Source organism: Stegodyphus dumicola, chromosome 3 (assembly GCF_044657685.1).
Source record: "Stegodyphus dumicola isolate Sdum_Otavi_A_Nest chromosome 3, ASM4465768v1".
Taxonomy (NCBI): Eukaryota; Metazoa; Arthropoda; class Arachnida; order Araneae; family Eresidae; genus Stegodyphus; species Stegodyphus dumicola.
In genome coordinates this window covers 278,085,673-278,111,205 of record NC_140770.1, presented here as the reverse complement: position 1 = coordinate 278,111,205, position 25,533 = coordinate 278,085,673, and the positions used below count along the sequence as shown (strand labels likewise).

At 31.8% G+C, this 25,533-nt stretch overlaps 2 protein-coding genes across 6 annotated transcripts in view; one reads left to right on the top strand and one right to left on the bottom strand.

The window, feature by feature from the left end:
• LOC118195585 (protein capicua homolog) overlaps positions 1 to 19,293 on the top strand; it is a 122,311-nt gene extending 103,018 nt beyond the window's left edge. The window contains exons 18-20 of one of the 2 annotated variants that reach the window (XM_085814210.1): positions 974 to 1,123; positions 4,706 to 4,861; positions 16,526 to 19,293. In XM_085814210.1, the coding sequence (XP_085670336.1) occupies positions 974 to 1,123; positions 4,706 to 4,861; positions 16,526 to 16,944 (725 nt within the window). In that variant the 3' untranslated portion in view covers positions 16,945 to 19,293. Of the gene's footprint in view, positions 1 to 973; positions 1,124 to 4,705; positions 4,862 to 16,525 lie in introns of those variants that run through there. The other variant, XR_015040464.1, reaches the window with a different exon arrangement.
• Positions 19,294 to 21,438: 2,145 nt separating this feature from the next.
• Positions 21,439 to 25,533, bottom strand: part of LOC118191108 (ubiquitin carboxyl-terminal hydrolase 25-like) — a 159,402-nt gene continuing 155,307 nt past the window's right edge. For all 4 annotated transcript variants that reach the window (XM_085814212.1, XM_085814214.1, XM_085814215.1 and 1 more), the window contains exon 22: positions 21,439 to 23,945. In XM_085814212.1, the coding sequence (XP_085670338.1) occupies positions 23,767 to 23,945 (179 nt within the window). In that variant the 3' untranslated portion in view covers positions 21,439 to 23,766. The remainder of the gene's footprint in view (positions 23,946 to 25,533) is intronic.

The window sequence follows — 25,533 nt, the reverse complement described above, 5'->3', positions numbered from 1 at the left end:
CCAAGAACATTAAAATCTTTTAAGAATTTATCCTTTTCTAAAGTCTTTTCGATTGACATTTTGATATGTTACAAGTTAAGAACACGACAAATAAAAAATTTAAAAAAAAAGTTTCTTCCAGTGATTTATTCAAATTTCAAAATTTATATTTATAGCTAGCACTTTATGATTACAAGCATGATCAATGCTTTCCATGCATTTCCTTCAGTCTTCACATATTGCTTGCTTTCTATTCAAAGATTTGGAAGTGCTTAGAAGCTTCATGAAAATTTTTATAACTCTCTCTGAGCGTAACATATTTATTCCACAGTGGAGATTTTGAATGGGGAAACATTCAAAAATAGGATACAGAAGTAGCACTTCCACTTCCTATCAGCTGATATTCAAGCAGGAGTCCTCGCTCATTTAACCTAAGATAAAGAAATTCTACTCCTCTGAAGTGCAGTATGGACAGAGAATACTGAGAGCATGTATAGGGATCAAAGGGTAGGAAAATGAGAGTCAAAGTTCAAAATGAGAGTTCTATTGGAGCACTACATAACCTGAATGAGAAAGCCACAGTCCGTAATACATTACATGGATGAACTATGAAAACCTTGAATAGGTTGTGTTAGGCTATTCTAGCACTGAAAAATTAGTCTTTTACCATTCTGAGTTAATTAAGCAGTGGAGAAGAGTTTAATAAATCATGATTTTTCTGTGGATTACTATACATTTGTTTGGGTTCTGGAAAATTTGAACATAATAAGCGATTGAGTTTATTAACCAGTGAGTTTAATAAGCGGCAGGTACTGTTTTGGTTAATGTTTTAAATTTTTAAATAATGTATTAAACAAATGGAAGTAACTGTTTTATTCGTTATTCATATGAGATAAATGTAACTTGCAATTGGAAATAATTATTTATTATAGAAATCATGTTATTCTTTGCATATATTTTTGTATTGAATAATAGAAATATTGTATTTTTGAAGCTGCTCAAGATCAGGAAGACTCAGAATCTCTTAAAAGCCCAAGTAAACAAAAAGGTCAATCGAGTAGCTCGGAAGCAGGCACTCCAAAAACACCCAAGAGTGCCAAGTTTGAAGGAAATAAATTTTTTGGACCTAATTTCAGCATTGAAGGTAATTGTAATTTGCTTCTTTTAATATTGTAATGCATGTATTTTTAGATGTTTAAAGATTTTAAAAGTATTTCTTCTTTTTGATATATTTTTGATATCTAACAGTAAATTGTATTTGAAAAAGAAACATGTAATGTAAACATGTAAACATGTTGTAATGCAGTGATTCCATACTTTTCCTAATATTGATGGCACATTTAAATGAGCTGCCATAATTTTACTGCACTTTGTTTTGAATTATTATACTATATTAAATGTAATATTAATACTTAATTTGCTTTTTTTTTTATGTATTGCTCAGAAACTGGTGTACCAATATGCAAAATTTGTCAAAGACATGCTGATTAGTTTGTGCTCAGATTTCATGGCGTTTGTTTTTAAAAAAATAATGTTTTGTACTGCTGCTACATTAAAAACAAGATTAAAATTTTAAAATGTACATTTAAATTAAAAAAATTTGAAACATACCAGTATGTCACAACACACAGTTTGTGAAGTACTCTCTGAATACAACTGTATTCTGTAAATTTTTATTTATATATACCTATTCTTGTGGAAACAAGTTTTGCAAATATAGAAATTTCTTCCCTGTTTTTACTCCCTTGTATAAAGTAAAGGAAATATTGTAATTGCAAAAAAATTTTGGGTATCATATTTCAATAGAAATTTCTGTTTTAACCCTTCCTGAACCACATGGATGATTTTTTTTCTTTCTTTTGGCATGACATCTGTACATATGGACAGAATAAAAAGCTCTTTTTTTTTTTTTTTTAAACGATTTGAAAAATAGATTTAAAATGGATGCGAAAGGGATTTTTTTCATAACGTCTGTGGATAGTGTGTGTGCTTGCATGAATCTTGCATAACTCAGAAATGATAAATAATAGAATTTTGAAATTTTATTTATGCTATACGAATAGCCTCTGGATATACACCTCCCTTTCTTGTTACAATTGGCAGCACCAAACATATATATCTCTCTATATATACAGATGGAGGACAAAATAATACAAACACCTGTGAAATAATGGAAAATCTTTATTAATGGGGGGTTGGACCATCCTTTGACTGAAGTACAGATTGAATGTGACGTGGGATAGATGCACAAAGGTCATGGACAATATTTAAAGGAATATTAAGCCATTCCTCCTGCGGAGCGGTCTCTAATTCCGAAAGTCCAGATGGAGGTGGAAATCAAGAACGAAGTTTGGACTCCAAATACGCCCATAAATGTTCAATAATATTTAAGTCCGAAGACTGAGGGAGCCAAACGAGATGTTTAATTGCATCATCATGCTCTTCAAACCATTCTTAAGTACATCTAGCAGTGTGGATAGGGGCGTTGTAATTGCATCATCATGCTCTTCAAACCATTCTTAAATACATCTAGCAGTGTGGATAGGGGCGTTGTCGTCTTGAAAAAGTGGTCACTCCCCAGGGAATACAGTCTGGACAAAATTATTGACATGATCCCCTAGAATGCTTAGATAGTGATTGAATGTAATCCTTCCATGTAGAATAACAAGTGGCCCAAGACCGTGCCAAGATTTCGCAGCCCATACCATAATGGCGCCACCCCCACGCTTCACAGTCGGCAAGAGGCAGTCAGGATGAAGCACTTCTTTGGGCGTTCTCCAGACATAAATGCGTCCGGTCATCTGAAATAGGGTGAACGACGATTCATCTGACCATGTTACCTGTTGCCACTGCTGCAGGGGCCAGCCTTTGTGATGTCTTCACCATTGGCGTCGCTTGAAAGCATTAGTTTCTGTCACCAAGAGTTTACGAATTGCCACTCTACCATAAATGTTCGCAGCATGAAGTTCCCTTTTTCATCTAAACGGTATCAAAATTTAAAGGAAAAAGTTTACTATTTATTTGTTTACTTTATTAAACATTTCTTTCAATGTAAGTTGCTCTTTTTTGTGTACATAATTTTACACTTTCTCTTTAATTCTGTAGCCAGACATAATTTCTTGTTTAGTTACATTGTTTTAGTTCTGAATTGCTGTGTCGAGAATCCCGACTAATTGTCAATCGAAATTTTTTCATTTTCAGTAACCTCTCTGTCACTTTCTTTCACTATCGGTAGTGGTATTTTCTGGATCTGGAACCATACTACAGATTTCACCATCCATTAATTGACTGATGATTGAGGAGCATTGTCATCACAATGAAAAACTTCTTTAATATCATCTTTATTTATTATCGCTTCTCCACATTTCTTTACAGAATCTGGTTATTGGAAAATATCACCTTTATTTTGCAATATCCCAAAACCTTTAAAATTTGTGGCTATCATCATAAAATATAGCTGTTATTCACTATACATATTTGGCTATGTATGAGATTGGCCGCTAAATTTTATCTTCCTTCTGTTGCGCACTGAGACATTTAAGCCTGAATTAGTTTAGTTATTTGTTATACTTTTATGTCTATTTCTTGTACATGCTTATCTGAGTCCTGAATAAATAAATTCCCACATATACTTAAGGCTTATTGAGGGCTGGCACTAGATATCTTACCGCCTGATGCAGTCTCTGTTTGTCCTAAATTCAGCTACCAAGCACCTCCCTTTGTCTTCCCCAAAGTCTACCACCCGGTGTGGCCATATGAGCCCTGGTGCTGGTTTTAGGTTTATGTGAATAACAAATAATTTTAATTTGCATAGCACTAAATTTAATCTTTTGGCCTATGAGTATCATTAACAAAAATCTATTTTTAGCATAGGGGAAGAGATTTTTGTTGAATATTTCCTCATGGACATTTCTTTAGTGCATTGAACTTAAATCTGTAATCATAGCCAAGTGTAATGTCAACGTAAAAGGTTACCATACTCTTTATTATTCAATTACTAACATAAAAAAAAAAAAAAAAAAAGTTTAGGCAATGCTACATGAGTCATTACTCAAGTTGTCATGTGTTAATAAACATGTGATGATTAATGCAAAATATAATAAATTAATGATTCGGTAGATTGGCATCAGGGATCTGAAATATTAGTAGGTGTAAAATCAACGATGTATCTATGTAGAATGTTTCATTTTGAGACATATGCCAAACAGATGTGCATCTATGGGGCCAAATTATTGATTACACAAATTTATGTTAAGATGATTGTTTTTTCAATAACGAGGTAGAGCTGTAGTGAAATTAAGAATCAGACTTTCCAGATGTTTTATTATGCACAGAGGGGGAGGGGGAGAATCAAATTCGCATGCATAACACATACAAAAAATTTTTAAAAAAATGTTTGTGTCTTTGGGGCCCGAATTTTAGATCACTCCAGATATTGGACATCCAGATCTCGGACTTCGTACTGCATAAGCTATAGAAATCGTAAGAGATATAATCTCTCTTTTTAATCAATTATTGGAGAACTTACTAATAGATAAGAAAAAAATTCTTTAGTTTGAATAAAATTTTACTGCTAAAGTTTGGGCTGAGTTTTTATTAATATTTTAAAAAGTGATTTATGAATATATTATAAGATACTGTGTATACCATTTTGCTTCTCATAGCAATAATGTGCATTTATTGTGTTTTATCTGTTAAAAATATTTTGTTTGTAATATGGTTTTAGATTTTGTGGAAGCAGAATGTTCAAGTGCTCATTCTCCAAGGACACCTAAAACACCTAGTGATAGTGAAAAGGCGATGTCTTCTCAGAGACGTATTTTAGACCATCGAAGAAGTCTAGTGATGCAGTTGTTAAAAGAAGTTGGCTGGTTTCCCACTGGTAAATACTTCTTTTCTGTTACTAATTATAGATGTTTTGGTGCTTCTTTATTATTACAATCCTTATTATTTAGACAATGCCAAGAGCTTTCTTATTAATGGGTTGTGCCAAAGTGTCAACCAGTTCAGAACTCCAGCTTAAACTCCATTGGAATTTTTTAGGCAAATAATAAATTCTATCTGGAGTGTACCAGAACTGTAGAGCAGAAGGTTTCGACATTTTTTTCATGTAACTGAACAACAATTTCAGAAAATTTTTTTGATTTCAAAAATTTTATCTTAAGAATAAAATTGAATTAAAAATCGATTGTAACTTTTGAATACATGCCCTTCTTTTTCTTGAAAACAAACCCTTGGATTCGTTTAAGCAAAGATATCCTCAGCTCGCATGCAAAAAGGGTATCCTGTATTAAGTGCAGGAATCTGCCAACTTTTTGGAATTATGTAACCAAATAAAGGGGGGGGATGAGAATTGTCACTTGTTATTTTATTCTTGGGTAATTCTAGAGGAAATTATTTCTCCATTTCACACTTTGCTTTACAGCTAGAATTGCATTGGCAGGGGTCATGGTAAAAAAAAGTTGGACTCTTTTTCTCTTTTTACTTCCTTCTATGACTGACTTCGTACTTCCTCCCCCCCCAAAAAATTATAAAACTGATTTTAAATGAATTCTGAAGAGAATTTTTCGTGGCGTACATACGTATCTCGCATAACTCCAAAACGACTAGCCTCAGAACGTTCAAATTTTGTATATAGGACTGCTGTAACATGTAAAAATGCACTTCGTATTATGGTTGCAATCAGCCACACCAAAAGTACATATATATATACACTGGTTATCATAAATTAAGGAAAAATCACAAAAATAGCGATAACTCCCTCAAAAATAAGCCAAACCGTGTAAAATTTGAATATGTTGCCCAGTAAGAGTGGCTGAGTAAAACTGCGATATGCAAATTAGTGGCGCTGCTTTCGGAATATGTCATCTGCGAGGAGCATAAAAGTCCATGTTTCAGAGCAAGCCTACATATTTCACTGTGACAGTAACATCAGAAATCTGAGATAACCAATTCGTAACAATGACCTCCAGGCATCATTTGCCTGCAGAACTGCAATGGAGAGCCATTGGGAGACTAGAGGCATGACAAAGTCAAACAGAAGTGGCCAGATGGGTAAATGTGAATCCTTCTGTGGTTCAGAGACTTTGGAGGCAATTTTAAACCACAGATTCGGCATTTAGGAGCTTCAGCCAAGGACGGCCAACTGCTACGACGAGCACCGATGACTGATATTTGACATTATGTGCACGCAGGAATAGAACCGTTACTCTGACTCTTCTTAGATCCTCCCTTGCTGCAGCCACCGGAAGGTTCGTGTCAACATCAATTGTGCATAGAAGGCTTCACGAAGGTGGTCTGTATGCGAGGCGACCAACCATTTGTGTGCCGCTCGCGTCGCGCCATAGGAGGGACTGTTTTTAGTGGGCACAACATGTCCACTGGATGTCTGATCACTGGAGGGCGGTTCTCTGTATGGATGAATCCAGGTTTAGTCTAGAAAGCGATAGTAGGCGTTATTTGATATGGAGAGAACCTGAAACCCGTTATCATCCGTCAAGCATCTGTGAAAGAGATGCATACGGAAGGGGCAGTGTCTATGTTTGGAGTAGCATCTCTTTGGGTGGACGCACAGACCTCCATGTCTTTCCAAGGCGAACCGTAAATGCTCAGATTTTTAGAGATGACATCCTCGATGTTTATGTGCACCCATATGCCAGGGCAATAGGTGATGCTTTCCTGTCACAGGATGACAACACAAGACCACACAGGGCTCACATCGTAGATGATTATCTTCAACAGGAAACAATTATATGCATGGAGTGGCCAGCTCGATCCCCGGACTTGAATCCTATCGAGCACGTTTGGGATGCTTTAAGGAGACGTCTAGCTGCTCTCAATCCGCCCCCTTAGACCCTTGTCGTGCTTGAAACTGCTTTGCAAGAGCAATGGCTCTCGCTTCCTATGGAACTGATAGACCGCATAATTGAAAGCATCACACATCGCTGTATGTGCTGTATTGCTTCTAGAGGTGATCATATTCCATATTGAAGGTACTTTTCCTATATCAAACTGACGCTTTCGATTTGTTCATTTTATACATGTGCTAATTTTTATGCTACCATATTTGTCTGGTAATTTCTTTTTATGTTATTTGATACCTTACTATGTGTTGTATATTGTGGGTAAGTTTCATTAAATTCTACATGTAACTTTTTCAGTAATCATGATTTTTGTGATTTTTCCTTAATTTATGATAACCAGTTTATATATATATATATATATGTATCCACTCTGTTATTCGCCTCAGTTCTTTATTATGTGTTTGTAAATTGTGCATTTTTTCTTTTAAAAATGATTGAATTATGTTATTATGTTCTTTATGCCTTTAGTTAACCTGCATGCAATAATTTTGGAATCATTAACAATTTAAAAGTTTTTTTAATTGTGGCTAAGCCTAATTTTTAATGCCATGGCTGCCGTGTTTGTTAACATTTGAAACTTGTCAGAATAGTGGATTTTTTGCCAATCTAGAGAAACTAAGCTTCACAAAAAGTAATATATTCTTTTATTATTGCGAAATAAATTATGCTTAAGTCATTCTGGAATTATTTAAGTTATTAGCATGTTTTTGCATTGAAACTGTAATTTTAATTGTAAAAATTAGTTTTTTAATTGTTTTAACTGTACTTGTTGTTTTATGTTTTTCTATATCCTTCAAATTTTAATGAAAATATTTTGAATTTTTATGTATTTTTGCCTTGCCGCGAAGTGAGAATTGAATTAATTAGTAGCGCATGCGCATTAGGTGAACAGTGCTGAATCGTCTGCGAAAAACTGTTTCTTTTTTGTTTGTTTCATTCCTTTTATTTATCGTTTTAGATTTATTTATAATATTTGAATAGAACTTTTGGTAATTCATCAGATGATATAATTTTTGTGCATTCTTGAGTTATAAAATGAATGAGATGTTAAGTGAACCTAGCGCCAAACTGTCGCTATGGTAAATAAATATAGTGAACTGTAAAGAGTGCATTTATTCTATTGTGGTTTATGTGCTATTCACGAAGTAGATTTAATTCAAAATCTGTTAACTGTTAATTCAATATGTTTAAATGAAATGCAGGAAAATTGCATATAATTTAATATTCGGTACAAGGAAGTCATGTGGTGTATACATCAGATTTTTTTTTTTTTTTCATACCTACACATCCTTTTGCTAAAATTTTCTGCATACTCTGTATTCCTAGTGATCTTTGACTGATTTACCTTTTTTAACTGGTGTGCTGGAAAGAGAATAAGCTTTCTTTCCATCATCTGTTACGACAGTACATTGTACTGTATTATTGCATGCATATGGGTTAGTAATAGACTGAACATACACAGCTCTGATAATAGAGTGATAAAATTTATTTTATTGAAAGAAACACTTCAGAGTTCTGGAACCACAAAAATAGTTCTACGACTCTTCACAATATCGCAGAGTACAATTGGTAGTTACATTTCAAACTACTAAGAATGTTAAACACAATGCAATGTAAAATGCATCTAAATAGCAAAGCCAACCTGCAGATTTCTCAATACTTCTTTTCATGCTGAACTGGAAGGCATATGAAAGCTGAATAACAGTTACTCAGAACATCAGTGACATTTATGCAATTACTATATGGTGCTACAGACACCAGGCCAGAATGTTGACAAATGGTTGCCATGTTTGGCGATAAAATTAGTCTCTAAAATCATTGCCAGCGTGGCAATATCTTGGCAAATTAGCGAGACAGCCATTTACTCTGTATTAAATAGACTTGCCCCTGTATTCTTACTTTTACAGCTTAGCATCGTCTCTCTAGATTTTCATGTTATGTTTTATTTATTAATTTAGCCTTTATTTATTTTTATTCCTCCTTTCTGTTAGTTTTCCATGGGCTTTGGCAGTTCTAACTTTAGAAATAAAGCTCTGGTTACGGGTAGAGTGTAAAGCCTCATTTACGACAGCCGATTTGACCAGTAGCAAAAAACGGTTCTTCCGATGGTGTTCTACACCAGTAGTAAACATATTAAAAAAAGATGTAAGCGAAAGTTAAAAATCTGCCAATCCGATTTGCATTTGTAACATCATTCATTGCTCGCAGTGGCTTATGGGTAAAGGGATGGAAGGAGATGTGCATCTGAATCGGTCCTGAAGGCGAAACTGGTTCATATCCCCCTTTCTCCCTAATACAAACAGCGGTTGTGCGAAAGAGTGGCACTTAAGTGACCGTGATTGGGGGTGGTTTGCAAGTAGCCCAAATTGAATTGCCTGGGAGCTGTAATAATAAGGAAGTATCTATACTTTTGTTACAGACAATGGAGATTTGTAATTATTATTGTTAACATAATAAATTTTCCTAAAAATATTAATGTTCCTAGAAATAAAATGAAAGGGAGGACTTTGCAAAAAGGCATTCCAGATGTTTTTTTGTCTTTGTTAGGCTTTTCTAGCATTTTTGTGGCAGACATCTGACTCATTCTGATTGTTGTCTTAGTAGTGGTCCAAAAGCTAAACTAAAATGAAGAAATTTCTGAATATTTTTGAGAAATCTTTTCTCTTTAGGGTTTTTAGAATTTCCTTTTACTGGAAATAACCTATCCACAATTTTTATGCTTAAGATACTGAAAACACAGAAAACATCAAGGAACTCTTATTTTGATCATGGCTTTTCTCACTTAAGTTCTCAAAATGTTTCTTTATATTCAGAATTAATAATACTGATGCATAGGCACTTATGATAGCTATAGGTATGCAGTATTCAGTTTTTTACATTGTGTATGATAGCTATTGCTTGTTCAGTTACGTAACAAATTAACAAATCTCTCTCTTCATATACAGTACAAAGTCTTTAATCTGGACGTCCATAATCTGGAATGATCTATGATACGGACCTCAAAGCTACAAACTTTCTGCGCATACGTTGCGTTTACGTGTGTTGTTCCTTAATCTTCTAATTGGATACAGCTTATTATTTTTTGCAGACTGTTAGAGCAATTTTATAAAAAGTAAGCTTGAACTTTCGATTATGTCAAAAAGAGTTTCCTAGCTGCCAAAGGATCTACAAAGCGAAAGCATGTTTCGATGTCCATCAAACAAAAAGTGGAATTGCTGCAAAAAATGGATAAAGGCATGAAGAAAGTGACAGAGAGGTTAGTGAAAATGAAAAAATTTCGATTGACATGTTTAGTCGGTATTCTCGGCACAGCAATTACAGAACTTGAACAGCGGAACTTTGTAACTGAACAAGAAATTATGTCTGTTTATAGAATTAAAGAGAAAGTATTAGCACATGAAATGAAGCAACTTAAACAACTTACATTGAAAGAAATGTTAAATAAAGTAAACAAATAAATATTAAGTTTTTTTTTTTTTTTTTTTTTTTTTTTTTTTGGTAAATTTTGATACTCTTTAGATCATAATTGCTCTTTATTTCATAAATTCAATTTCGTATTTTTAATTTTATAATTTCTGCATGCCATCTTACCAGATTTAAATTGATGATCTGTCCGGAGTAAAGACTTTGTTCTGTATACTTACCAGATTTAAATTGATGATCTGTCTGGATTAAAGACTTTGTACTGTATATACTAGAATTGCTCCAAACATTTTGAGCCTTTAGATTAAGAGGGGTTTTCCCCCAGATGAAGTGTTCAAAATCAATTAAGACACAGGGAGCAGGAGCCCATGTTTACAGTTCAACATTCCTTAGTTGTATACATATTTTTATAGAGATAACTATGTTAACCAAATACACAGTATTTTTTGTGTCTTGTTGCAGGTGAAAATGTAGAAGTATCTTAAACAGTGTTGTGCAATAAAATTTTGCATGTGACAAATAAATAAAAAAATCTGATTCTGGAGCATTGCTGTTGTAGTGGACAGTGTACAAGGATGCAGTTTCATCTTTAGATGATAGAAGGCATTCTTGGATGGAGGGGGAGCATTGGAATTGGGCAGGATGTGTTTCAACTTCTAGAACTGAAACTTTGACTTGCATAGCTATAGCATTTATGGGTGCCTGAGTGTTTGAGAAAAAGGAGCTGTGCAGGGTCATCATGAAATTACAAGCACATGGTTCTTTCAATACATTCATGTCCTAGTCACATATTGTTGCCTTTGTAGGGAACTTTTGGATAAAAAATATATCTTTACCTATTATACAATCTTAAATTTGCTCCATGAGTTTTTTTTATTACCATAGCTCTTAAAAAGCTTAAATAATGTTGGTAATAATATAAAATAATAATATAATATAATGTCTGCTTTTAATAATATAAAATAATGTCTGCTTTAAGAGCGATATTTTAAGATAGATGAAAATAGACAAGCAACTCTGGTGAAGGATTTAAAGAACTCAAGTGTTGAATTTCTACCTTACAAAAGGTTTTGTCTAAATGAATTTAATAGTTTCTTAAATATATTGTAATATTTTATTATTTAACAAACGATTATATCGTTAAGGATTTGATATTTAAATAATGTTAGTTGAATTATAAATTAAATTGTTTTATTCCCCGTGCAGTGCAGCGCGTGACGAATATTAAAGGAAAGCTAAGCTGAAAAATTACAAATACAAGAGCACGTGCATTTAACATTTAATACATAAATATCTGTTTTTGATTTCGAGAAAGTTCCAGAAAATTCTCGTGCACGATTTAAAATCTTTTAAAACGAGTTAAACCTCTCAATTCGTTGTTGTAGTCAGGTTGTTGTTTTATGAGTTTGTTTAGAAAACTGCTCTTGTTGACTGTAGCGAATTCGCTGATTAGCTTTCTTTAGCTGTTTTGAATTAAGTTCTCTTGAACGTTTGAGTAGTTAAAAGATAACTACTGTGATATATTGTGATACTGCATGATTATGTGAAGACATTTAATCCTATTTGTTGTGATAATAATAAATTTTCTTCATTTTTCATTGGACTTGTGCATTCATTTCGTAACGAACCCGTACACACGCAACAATTTTTGGTGTCAGAAGTGGGATTTGAATGCCAGTAACAAGAGTGATGGAAGAACAATTGAGGCAGCTCATCAGTGCTTTTGCTACATTCCAAGAAAAGATGGAAGCTAGCCAAGCATCCTTTAAAGAGATTAAAGCGGAACAGGAAGCCGTTAAAGAGAAAATGGATGCTGCTCAAAAATATGTTAAAGAGGATATGAAGGCTATTCAAGCTGGTCAATTAACTTTTAAAGATGAGATAAAAGTTGCTAAGGAATCTGTTAAAGAAGAAATAAAAGCTGTACAAGTAATGATTGAAGAAAGTCAATACGAAATGAAAAGAGAAATTGCCTGCATAATAGAAACCAAATTCGATGCTATGAAAGGCAGAATAGATGTGGTTGAAGATAAAGTGGGACAAATTGAAGAAAATGTTTCCTCCGTAAAAGATCAAATTGAAGAAAGGGTTTTTTCAGTGAAAGAAGAAATAGAAGAAAGTTTCTTCTATAAAAGAACATATAGAGGAGAGAATTTCTGCTGTCGAACAGCAAACTGATGATAGGATTTCAGACGTTGCGAAAGAAGTTGATACTTTAAAGAAGATTGTAAAAATGGCAGAAAGCAATTCTAATAGTTTTAAATTTTTACCGATGCCTGCTCGTCCCATTCTGAAACTATCTACATATGATGGGAAGATCTCCTGGCAAGTATATAAGACACAGTTTTCTATAACGGCGGAAGCAAATGGATGGTATTCCCAGGCAAAGGTCTGTCATCTCGCTGCCTCTTTTAGAGCAGACGCAGCGGATATCCTGCGGACTCTTCCCGAAAACCAAAGGATAGATTTTGAAGCTCTATCCGGCGCTTTGGGGAAAAGTGTTTGAAAGACTTTAGCAAACTTCAACTAAAATCCCGTCAATAGAAGCCCACTGAAACACTTCAAGAGCTCGCCACGGATGTTGAAAGGCTGTCACATCACGCCTTTTCTGAGTGCCCGACAGAAACAAGGAAAATCCTGTCCTTGCAGTACTTCATCGATGGCATCCGGAACCCTGAAATACAGAAAGCACTGCGAATGGCGGATGTTAAAGATTTGAAAAGCGCTCTAGTGTATGCCATGAAATTCGAGGCACCCCAGCAAGCCACTCGTAGAAACCGCCACCCAGTCAGAGCTGTGTGAGTTCACGAGCTAGTGGATCAATTGATGGCTCTTTTAGATGATTTAGCCAAAGTCTATGCTTTGATAGGAGTGAGAACAAAGTTGCTTTAAGGTGTTGGAAATGTGGTATTGAATGGCACATACGATGACGTTGCAGAACATCCCAGGGCACGGATAATAAAGTGGATGAGTTCATAAAACCAGTGAATGCCTTGAGACGGAATACTGGTGAGAGGAAACCAACCCTAAAGTGCTGGAACTGTGGTGTTGAAGGCCACATACGAAGGAACTGAGTTGATTCGATGGAAAGGAGTCAGCCCTAAATTACAGTCACCTTGGGATGGTCCGCACATAGTCCTAAACAGGCTGAATGATGTCGTGGTTCGGATCCATAAGTCTTCGAACTCTAAACCTAAAGTCGTTCATTACAATAGGTTAGCTCATTACTATGGCCATAGTCATAGTGTAAATAATTTTAAATAGTATAAGACAATGGTCCTTTTTGTTTCTAAATGTGTATTTAGTATTTGATAGCATTTGGTTTGTTTAATTATTGCATTTATTGTTCATGTTGTTTGTTATTGTAATGTAATGTTTATTATTGCATTTATGCCTTAGTTGTAAGTTTGGCTTCCTGTCCAGGGATTGTACTGCCTGGGACGTGCAGTCCTTGGGAAGGGGGCAGTGTTACGGATTTTGTATTTAAATAGCTAATGTTAGTTGAATTATAAATTAAATTGTTTTATTCCCAGTGCAGTGCAGCGCGTGACGAATATTAAAGGAAAGCTAAGCTGAAAAATTAAAAATACAAGAGCACGTGCATGTAACATTTAATACATAAATATCTCTTTTTGATTTCGAGAGAGTTCCAGAAAATTCTCGCGCATGATTTAAAATCTTATAAAAGGAGGAAAACCTCTCAATTTGTTGTTGTAGTCAGTAAGGTTGCTGTTGTTTTAAGAGTTTGTTTAGAAAATTGCTGTTGTTGACTGTAGCGAATTCACGGATTAGCTTTCTTTAGCTGTTTTGAATTAAGTTCTCTTGAACGTTTGAGTAGTTAAAAGATAACTACTGTGAGATATATTAATACTGTACGAATATCTGAGGAAATTTAAGCATTTTTGTTGTGATAGTAAATTTTGTTCATTTTTCATCGGACTTGTGCATTCATTTCATAACGAACCCGTACGCATGCAACAGTATTTATTATCTTTGATTTTGGAGTGGCAATGCCATATTTGTATCATGTAACCATTGCTGGCAACGTCAAGAAAATGTTTAAAATTGTTATTCTGAAAGTTTTACTAGTAGGAGATGTATGAAAAATTTATAGAGAAAGAAACTGTAATAGTAAGCTGGAGCTGTAAAAGACAGAATTGTATTTAAGTTATATTATCTTCATGAATTGAGAATAAAATTTATGTTTGGCTAAAAAGCTCATCTGTTGTTTCGATAAAATAAAATTCTGTAAAATACTGTATTCAGTCTGTTCTGTAAAATATGTTACAATATGTATAGTTTTGTTTCTCTGCATTATTTAAATTAGCAAAAAATAATTAAAAAATAAGTAAATTAATAGTAAACTGAATTTTAAATAATATCGAAGAAAGAAGCCATTTAGACAATTACAGTTTTGCTGTTTCTATTTTATAAACTTAGGCAGCAAATGATGACATCACTTAGTGACTATAACCATCATAGTACCACCAGTTACAGAAGAGTGATATTAATAATATGTTGTTATTAATCCTTGTGTGCAGCTTTTGCTATACAAGGTCTATGAGTTTATTCACCTTCAAAAAGTCATAAAATAGCATAGGAGACTTAATTAAGTCGTCTTAGGACAAACTCAGACACCTAAGGATATGTGCCGGAGAAGCCTACTCATTGTTGCATTTCAGACAAATCAGGTGTGTCTTTTGACCTCTCTGGAAGGCAAGGCTTCTTAAATGGCCACTAAGAAAGCGGGAGAGTGCTGTCTGGGTGCATCTGTCACAGTTCATAGTGAGGGATCCAGTAGGGGATTCAACCCAGTACCAAGAGTGTGTCGGAGGGACAAGCCAAGTCACTTTATCAGTATGTTTTCTGGCAGAATACAGCTCAAGGTAAGTCGGACAGTTGGAAGTAGCCAGAGCCTCCTCGGCACTCTCCTTTGCCAGCACATCTGCCTCTTCATTTCCCCAAATGTCTACATGTGAGGGAATCTACTGAATGTGCACATCACAAGAGGACGAGACTTGTTTTAATTTAGTGAGAATTGAAGTTCCAATTTTGTCACCAACGTTACACCAGTTTGACAAATGTTGGACGACACTACAACTATCAGTCATAATCCAGATAGCTTTTGGGTCTAAAAATGACATTATATAGTTCAGTCCCTCATCGATGGCAAAGACTTCACTTTTGAAAACTGAGCTAAAGTCAGGAATTCTTTTCTTTATTTTGACCATTTTCCATTGGGATCTCTGATAAGTACTCCGCTGCCAATGTGGGAATGCTCATTTTTGCTACCGTAGCTGTAAAGTTTATTGTAATACTTCACTAGGCTTGAGTTTCTTCTGACACTCGGAGGCTGAAGGTCTTCCTCAAACAAACAATATCATTTGGGCAGCTGTTACATAAGCCAGTTATAACACGAGAGGCACTAAGCTGCACTCTCTCCGATTTCTGGAGGTTAGTTGTAGACGCGCAACAGTAAATAGGAAGGCCGTATTCTAAGATGGGACGGATAATAGCCAAATAAGTAGCTCTTAAAGTTCCTGCGTCAGCAGCCCAATCTTGTCCCGAGATATATTTCAGTAAATTAAGCCGCTTCCTACTGTTCAGCACTAATGCCTCCACATGCTTGTTGCTAGTAAATTCAATTAATAATATAAATATATCAATTGCAATTTATATAATACTAAAAAATCCATAAAAATATACATCCCTTAATTGATTGTTCTTAAAGTGAATCGTTAAAATATCTTTTGGAAAGTTTTAAAATTTATGAGTATTCCTACATTTATTGAAAATTTTTTTATCAAAGATCTGTATGTTTTCTCATTTAAGTCCTTATAAAATTGCTTAGTTTGGAATTATAATTTTGTCAGATTTCTGTGTTCTTGGACATTATAGCTTGCATTACTGAAAAAGAAAAGTGGTTTTATTTATTGTTAAAGACAATGTTTAGTAAAAGCTTATTTAAATAAATATGAACTAAATTTTGTTATATATAAATGTAACCATTTTTATGTTTCCATCTTCTTTTTTCCGAGAAAAATCTTAATAATTATAAAAATTAATATAAGTGTGTCTTTGAATAGTTAATTTCAGTATAAAATACTAGATATTTTTCTCTGAAATAATTAGTGTTTATTTTCTTAGCAAATATAATATGCTAGTTGGGAGGGGGAAAAAAAAAAAAAAAAAAAAAAAAAAAAAAAAAAAAAAAAAAAAAGCAAGAACTGATCTTATATTTTTCTGTATTTTAATTGCAGCTCAGGCAACTGCACAGTTTCAACATGTGCACCAAGAAGCATTTCCCACAAAAAACACTTTACAGTTGAAAATCAGAGAAGTTCGTCAGAAGCTAATGGCTCAGAATGTTGGAACTCCACAGCCTCCAACAACACCAACAATAACAAGTGGGGTTACAAGTGGCTCAGTTTCTATTAATAGTAATAATAGTAACATGTCAACACTCAATACAAGGTCAGAAGTGTTCTCAGATAGTACACCCCGTGCAAGTGCATGCTCTCAGCAGTTTTTGGCACCTGGTCCAGTGGTGACAAATAACAAACCTCGTCCAGCACTCACCCCTCCAGCTCCATCATCTGATGGAATCAAAAACACTTGTCCACTAGGATCAAATCAAGAGAAGCATGGAGAGATTGTGAATAGTAATGGACAGAGCTGATGAAATACAGTTTTATTCATGTACAGATTATTTTCATCAGCTCTGCAAAAACAAAGTGGTGCACATATTTTTTTTTTTTTTTTTTTGGAATGCTGGTGCAAAACTAGTCATATAAAAAGCATCATCTTTCGTTTTATGAACCCTTATTTTCTTCTAAAGAAGAGTTAATGAATATTGAGAGAAAGTAATTGCTATTTTCAGTGGAATAGGATCTCTTAACTTTTTAGTATTTTTCTTGCACTTGCATCCTCCAACAATGCAGAGCTGAGATGTCCTTATAAAGGATATTTTATAAGTTTGAGCTTGAATTTGTAGCTCTTGTAAATGACGAATATGAATTATCCTTTGGAAGGATATTGAATATAAACATTTTGAAATGGGGGGGGAGGTCACATATTTTTAGATAATACAAGACCCTGTGTGTTGCATTTGACTGACATATGGAGGATTATATTTAATTATGAGTAAAAGTTTCAAACACGTTTTTAACTGTCTGAGTAAATTGTTAAATTATTCTGAGTATTTTTCATATTTTTTAAATCCAATTTAATTTTAAAAATAAGTAATTCTACTTAAAATAATTTGTACATATTTTAAAATATAAAAGTTTATGTAATATTTATAAAAATTGCATTTGCATTCAGGTATTACATTCTGTTTGTTTTTGAAATAGATCCGAATACTGGGTTCATTTTCAGAATGTTTAATAGAAATATAATTTTTCAGCATGTTTGTGTTTTTATATGAGAAATAATTCAAAATCCTCTGCAACATTTTCATAATTAAAGGAATTTTTTTTTTTCTGAAATACGATTTTTTGTGCATGCTAAAATTTTTAAACATTATCAATCATGTAAATTAACATTTATATAAATTTTTCTAAAATGATAAATATTTTATGCTTGCTAAATTTTTTAAACTTTTAATTTTTTTTTTGTTTTGCTAAACATTATCACTTCTATAAATTATCATATGGGAAATAAATTTATATACATACATTAAGATGGTGAAATTTGTTATTCAAACTGCATACTGCGAAATTCATTTCTCGAGCATTCTTTTAAAGCTTCCTTAAAGACTCTTATGTAATTTTTTAAATTCTGAATTAGATTTTTTGCTTTTTAAATCAAAATGGTTAAAGCACTTAGAATCTTAAAATTTAAGTTATATAAAAATGTTAGAAAGTTAATCAGATTGTTACAACACTTGTTAATATTTTAAAAATTCTTTTGTTATATTATATAATCTATTTGAAGTATATTAGTACTTTGTTAGTCTACTAAAACATTGAAGAACAATAATGTTATATCAATTTTTAAGAGTACACCATACATGTGTATGTATATACTGAATACTGTTATAGATGAAAATTGATATGTATTTTAGAAGTATTACCAGAAGTTGTTGGAAAAAGTTTGTTGAGTGCATTATTCCTGTGTTAAATTTACTCTCTTAAAATATAATTCAGGATAAGGTCACTAAATTTTATCTGTTAATGTTAGAACTAAATTTTAACAGTGTCTTACATTATGTTTATTATGTGACATATAAAGAATTTGTATGAAAACTGACACATGCAAGAATCGTTTACAAAATGCTGAAATACTGTTCAGCTATTTTGTAATTATGCAAGCATATTGGCAGCTGGACATGTTATAGTTTGTCATTGGTGGAGGAGAAAAGGTGTAAAAATGTTTTAAAGGTGTAAATAGTCTTTAGTCATTTGCTATGTACAAATCTTGTAGTAATAATATGTAGATTTTAGTATTTATACTTTTGGTATTAAGTATGATTGAAGAATGTTTTTAGTTTTTCTTTAAATGCTCAATTTTTCTTTTATAAAATGTGAGCAGAATGGCAATCTCATGCTTTACTGAAATTTTCATTTGTGATAAGTTTTTATTCTGCTTTCTTAGAAAGTGAAGTTAAAAAAAAATTAGATTTTGGATTTTTATTGTATAAATTTTTAACCAGAGTAAAATTTTAAATCTATGAAAATTATATGAGTGATTATTTAATTCTAAATTATTTTAATTAAATTTTGAAATTGGTTATATAAAATTATTTTTAAAGAGATATTCTAATCTGTACAGACAAACTCCTTTATATAAAGTTATCTGATTGCTATTTTTATACCAAGGTCATAAATCTTACTCAAATATAGTGAGGATTGCTGCATTTTGTAAATAAATCAGATATAAAGATTTGCTGTCTAGTATTCTTACAAAGCACTTTTTATTGTCAAATGTGATCCACTATGTTGTAAAAATGTGTGGATATGTGAATACTGGTATAAATATATTGACCAGAAAGCAGAATTAAAAAGAAAAATACTTTATTGTTCTCATATTTTGTTTCTCTTCCCTCGCAAATCCAAACATATAATTGCTTGTGGACTATATTGTGAGAAAACAGAGTACTCTAATATGGTATTTTCAAATTTTTTTATGAAAAATTTTACTTAACAAAATAAAAAAAAATGTAAATATATTTTTACTTTCCACTTACTAAATATTTATTTAAACATGCATACATAATAATATCACAAAGAAAAAATCCAAATTTATTTTTTTGGTTTGAAGGCACTTTTGCTGGTTACACTTTGTTATTTAAAATACATTGCTAGTATTTAACTTCCTGAATGACATTTAAAATTGTTCTAATATGTTTAATTAAACATTAAATAAATTTAATTTAAAATAAAACGAATTATAAAAATTTTTAAGAGAAAATATTCCAGGTGGGGCAAAACTTGAGAATAAATAATTCGGACCTAGTTTCTTTCTCTTATTTATTAAATTTTAATTTGAAAATAAAAATACATGTTTATTATAATTTCTTATTGCACATGGTGTTTTAATTCTGATATTATAGTCTTAGGTAGAAATTATCATCAGAGATTGTAAATGTTAGTTAGTCAATAGAGTTCTTTTTTAAAAATTTTCAACCATTAAATTAGAAAATAAATAAACTGTTCACATATAAATCCCAAATGAAGCAATTATTCTTAGTTTCTAAAAAATCGTAACTGATGTTACTATATTTGAATTAAAATAACACACTGGATAGCAATAGGATTATTAGAGGAGTTAAAAGAGCAAGAACCAGCTTAATACACTCAAAAAGAGATTTGAGCGTATTCATTAAATTTGTAGGACTAATTTCGAAGGCTTAAGTATAGAAGGTGGTTCTATATTTAAACCTTCAAAAGTAGTCCTGCAAATTTACGAATATTAGCACTGGTTGTTGCTTTTTCTTTTCTAATATGAACTTATTTTTCAATAATTGTGAATAAAAGTTAATCTGATCTGTATCTTTGAATAAGATTTATATCACAGTGTAATATTAATGAGTTCCATTTTCAGATTTAATATAATGTGCTAGTCATATTCATGTTTAATAGACTTCAAATAACTCTTTAAACACCGTACTTATAACAAAAACATAATTGAAGTGTGCTTCAAGGGCCACCAATTTGAGACTGCTGATTATGTAGATGATTAAAAATTCATTAATTTCAATTCTTATTATAATATTCTCCTCATTTATTTCTTATCGTATAAATACATAACAAAGCTCTGTACCTTTAAAAATTAGGTTTAAAAAAGAAAAAAAGATCTTAATTAAAATGAAAGCTGTAGTAATTTTTAGTACTTATATTTCTTTAACTAAAATTTTTGTTAAGATTCATTTCAATTATGTTATTTTTAAGAACTGTTATGTAGGAAACCATTTAAAATTTGAGTAATAAAAATGCAAGTTGTCCCTTATAAAGTGATATTAATGAAAGAACATAAAATTTAAAATCTTTAATTATATATTTATCAATTTTACATCAGAATCATATATTAGTTCAATAACTTGAATCATAAATTACATTGTGAATTTAAGCCAACTTGGAGTTTTGAAAATGGCATGAGCACAAAAACTCCCGGTTTCTCATTAAAGAATGGCAGCTATGTATTAGAAGTAGTTTCGTAACCTAAATCGTGTATAATACAGTGAACCTAAGATTGACTTTTTTTGAAAGAACATCCCATGCAGTGGGAAAACCCAGTCTTCTTTGTTAAAATCACCCAGTTTTTCATATTTCAAAATTAATAGCTATAAATTTTCCTTTAATTCAGTAACTGTCTTTTTTTATATATATTGCTATTTGTAAAGACTTCTTTACAAAATAGCTACTGGAAGAAATTGGGGGAGTTGCATTTTATAAACAGAAAATACAATGCATTTTTTATTGGTATAAGTGGGATTTATAATCAGTTAGGCATAGTTACAAGGGAGAATCTGTCTCTGGGCACAGCATCCAGGAGGAGTCAAACTGATGTTACGATACTTTAGAATCAAATATTTTTCATTCTAAGCAAACAGAAGGGGGCATGAAATCTTTGATTGTTCCCAAGCAATGCAATACCCTAGGTACGACTGTTTACTATGTTGTAAAAATATATGGGTAATGTGAGTGCTAGCATAAATATATTGACCAAGAAACAGAAATAAAAAAATACTTTATTGTTCTCATATTTTTCTTTTTACTTTCCATTTAGACACCTCAGAAGACCAAATAATGTAATTGTTTTTGTTCTTTTGTGTAGACACCATTTTATGTACAGAAAGAACAAGAAAACAAAAGCATACTATTATATTAAATTTAAAAGAATTTATTTTTATAAATATTATATACATATATTCAAAATGAATTTTTGAATTTTCCCTGCATGAGTGGGAAAAGGGAAATATTTAATTTTTTCTTCCCCACAGATTTTAGCTTAATGAAACTTTTCCTAGTCGATCAATATATTCTTTTTCTATTTACCTACAAATAAAAATATATGGAAGAGATGAGTAAAAAGTTAAACTCAACAAACTTTAAAAAAAAAATTTTTTTTTTTTTTTTTTTTTGCTTTACTACTGCTTTAGAATTTGCATCTAAGTAACAAACTCCCCACTGGAGAAAAAGAAGAAAAAGCTTTGGCATTTAAGCATAAAATGACTAGGAATCATTTCAAATCAGCTAAATGCATTTTAAGTTCAGTATTTTAATACTTTAAAAGATAAGGTAACAAACTGGACTAATATAATTTCATACACAAATTTATCACAATCAGTATTTTAAAACTAATGTGAGCATAACACAACTTGTTTCACTTTAGATTATTCAAAATATTCCTGATCCAAACATTTATCTATGCACTGTGGTATGATTCAACAACTATTTAATTGTTTTAATTAGAACAATTATTTTTTGTGTCTGAACAGAACATCTAGTACATTTTGAGATATGCTGAAAAGTGCCAAATCCTGATATTAATAATATTCTGTTCTAATAAAGATTAAATTTATTAGTTTCAATCTTATTTTACAAAGATTACTATTACTCTTTATTTCAAAACTGCTGTCACTGAATGTAACTTAGATATGCCTTCATCCAGATAAACAGATTCTGAGAATGCTAACAACTTACTTAATTTCTTTAATTCTTATAAGTAATATATTCAAGCAATTCATTTATTTATATTAAATTTTGATTTATAACAGAAGTGAAATCAAAATATATCCTTTTAAGTAAGGAAAATACTAAAGCATCTGATTTAATATGCTTGAAAAATATAATAAATTGTATATAATGATGCTTAAAAATGATGATAATAAATAATTCAATGCATTATTCAAATGCACTTATAATTCTTTAGGTTTTCATATACGACAAAAAAATTGTTTTATTATTGGTATAAATGATATTTTTATTGTTACTTAAACGGTGTATAAAAATTATTTCAATTAGTACTTAAAATACAAAATACATTTTTCCAAAATATTTAACTTCATAAATGAAAAATATTTATTTAAAATAAAATTAGTTATTTTTTTAATGACTATCAGTTATTTTTGTAGTCTACTCTTTCCTAAGAGATGCCATAAAAGAACTCTTCTACACATAATTGTCATTTATTTTTGTATAAAACATTTATAAATAAATGCTTAAATAATAAAAATATAAATCTGCAAAAATATTTACGGGATTATAAGTTCACAACAATTGAAAATAAAAACCGCCAGAATTTTCTTTTAAGGCCGAATAAATATATTATGAAACAAAATAACTATGCCCGGTTTCATAAGTGATATCAGTGAAGCCATAACAGGCATATAATTTTCACTATTTCTTCCCTTTTCATAAAAACTACAAAACTAATTATTCGCACAGGAAACCAATCTGAAACAATGGAAGTCTGCAAGTGCCACTTTTTGAGCGATAACATCCATCCTGCTGAACAAAACACTTATATACAAGGCAGAACAAATTCACGGGGTAGCCTTTAGGTTATACTCATCCATTCTAAAATGATTTCACTCAATTCTATTTTGCAATTATGATACTAATGAGTTTGTATGTATCACATTCCTTTAACAAAAATCACAGTTAAAATCTTGAAATTAAATATAGCACCCTGAGTAGAGTGCGACATTCTTATATGATTTGACTTAGTAACCAAAATAGTTTCATTTGACCAACTTTTTTTTTTAAATCTGTCCCTGCACTCACAACAAGCATTCAGCAGTTTGAATATTTAACACATAACTTTCAGTTTCAAACCAGCAACAATTTTCGACCGCAAGTTGGAAAGATGTATCACAATATCAGCAAGTTTTAACAATGTGAATGATTTAAGTTACATGGTGGCTCTTAAAGTGTATTATAAAAACAGAAAAAGCACTTTCTCTGCTTTTGGATGCAAGGCAAATGAGGATACCATCCTCCAAGCTGGAAGCTTTTTCAACTTTTTCTTTTTTAACCTGCTAGTCAGAAACTGGCCTTCACTTTGCCACCTGTGATGCTTCGTACTCTCCCGATTTTATTGCCAAGTTCAGTGCAGCACGATATTTTTCTTCTAAGTTAAAAAGACGAGTCTGGGGCATAGCACGAGTTTTAGGCAAGTCGTTACTTGGGTCTAAAAGTTTACTCAAAAAGTCTTGCAACCTTTCTTGCTTGGGACCTAAATGAGAGAAGAGAAAAAATTAATTCCACTGCAAATGAAAATAAATAAATTAACATAATAATCTCACTGTATTATTCCTATGCTAAGTTATGTATAAAAACTAATTCCTGTAAAAGAAGTTGCACAGTTTTGTTTCACTTTCTAGTAGTTTATTAAATACAAAATTATTTGGTTTTGAGGGCCCTCAAAAATCGGCAAACTATTGTTAATGCCAGTGCTGCCAAAAATAATTGCGGCAACCCTAAGGCAAGAAAGGACGTATAATAGCAAGTAACTAAGATTATTGTTTTAATTTAGATGAAAGTTTAATTTCATATAATACTTTTTTATTATTATAATTTATATAAAAAAGGCTAAACATGACTGAATGGAAGAATAAAAGTAAATACAGTCAAAAGTCGTTAATTCGGACCTCAAAGCTACAAACTTTCTGCGCATGCGTTGCGTAAGACCTTTACGGCTGCGAATATGCGTGTGCGCATAATACGTTTACGCATGCGCGTTTAATATATAACAGACGGTATAAGCTAAGCTAAAATTATCTAATTCAGTTAATGTTGCAGATTGCGTTGTTCCTTAATCTTCGAATTGGATCCGACTTATTATTTTTTGCAGACTGTTAGAGCAATTTTATAAAAGTAAGCTTGAACTTTCGATTATGTCAAATAGAATTTCCAATATATATTTACTAATATGTAAAGGATCTACAAAGCGAAAGTATGTTCTGAAATCCGAAATCTGTTTATCAATTTCACGCTGCTCTGCGGCCGGGGGGAGGGGAGCAATGAATTGGAAGTTGATCTGTCAGCACTACCCTTATCTTCAGGGCAGATGTTTTCATTTTATTTGGCTTATAATTCCTTAAATTGACAAATTAGTCGGTATTCTCGACACAGCAATTATGACTTGAACAGCAGAACTTTGTAACTGAATAAGAAATTATGTCTGTTTATAGAATTAAAGAGAAAGTATTATCACATAAAACAAAGCAACTTAAACAACTTACATTGAAAGAAATGTTTAATAAAGTAAACAAATAAATATTAGGCTTTTTTTTTTTTTTTTAATTGTAATACCCTAAAGATCATAATTGTTCTTTATTTCATAAATTACGGTTTCATGTTTTTAATTTTATAATTTCTGCATGCCATCTTACCAGATTTAAACTGATGATCTATAATCCGGAATAGCCGAAGTCCCGACAAGTCCGGATTAACGACTTTTGACTGTAACTATTTCAGATCATTATTATAATTTATATAAAATAGCTAAACATAACTGAATGGATGCCTGCATCGCTAAAGCATAATTTCATCTTGTTGGTTGTTCAAACATAATTTTCTATAATGAATTCTTTTTCTTTGAAAAAATTCTCGGTAAAGTGCAGAATTGCCCATTTATTTGTTTGCCGCTTTTTCCATGGGTAAAAACAACTGGATTTTTGTCAATTTTCTTTTACTTTTTAAGTGAAAATAGGTCGATGTGTACATAGATAAAGTCAAGGGTGTGCGTAGTGCCATTTTTGTGCAATTCTGAGATTTTTTTTTTAAAAGTGAAAATAGGTCAATGTATACATGGATACCGA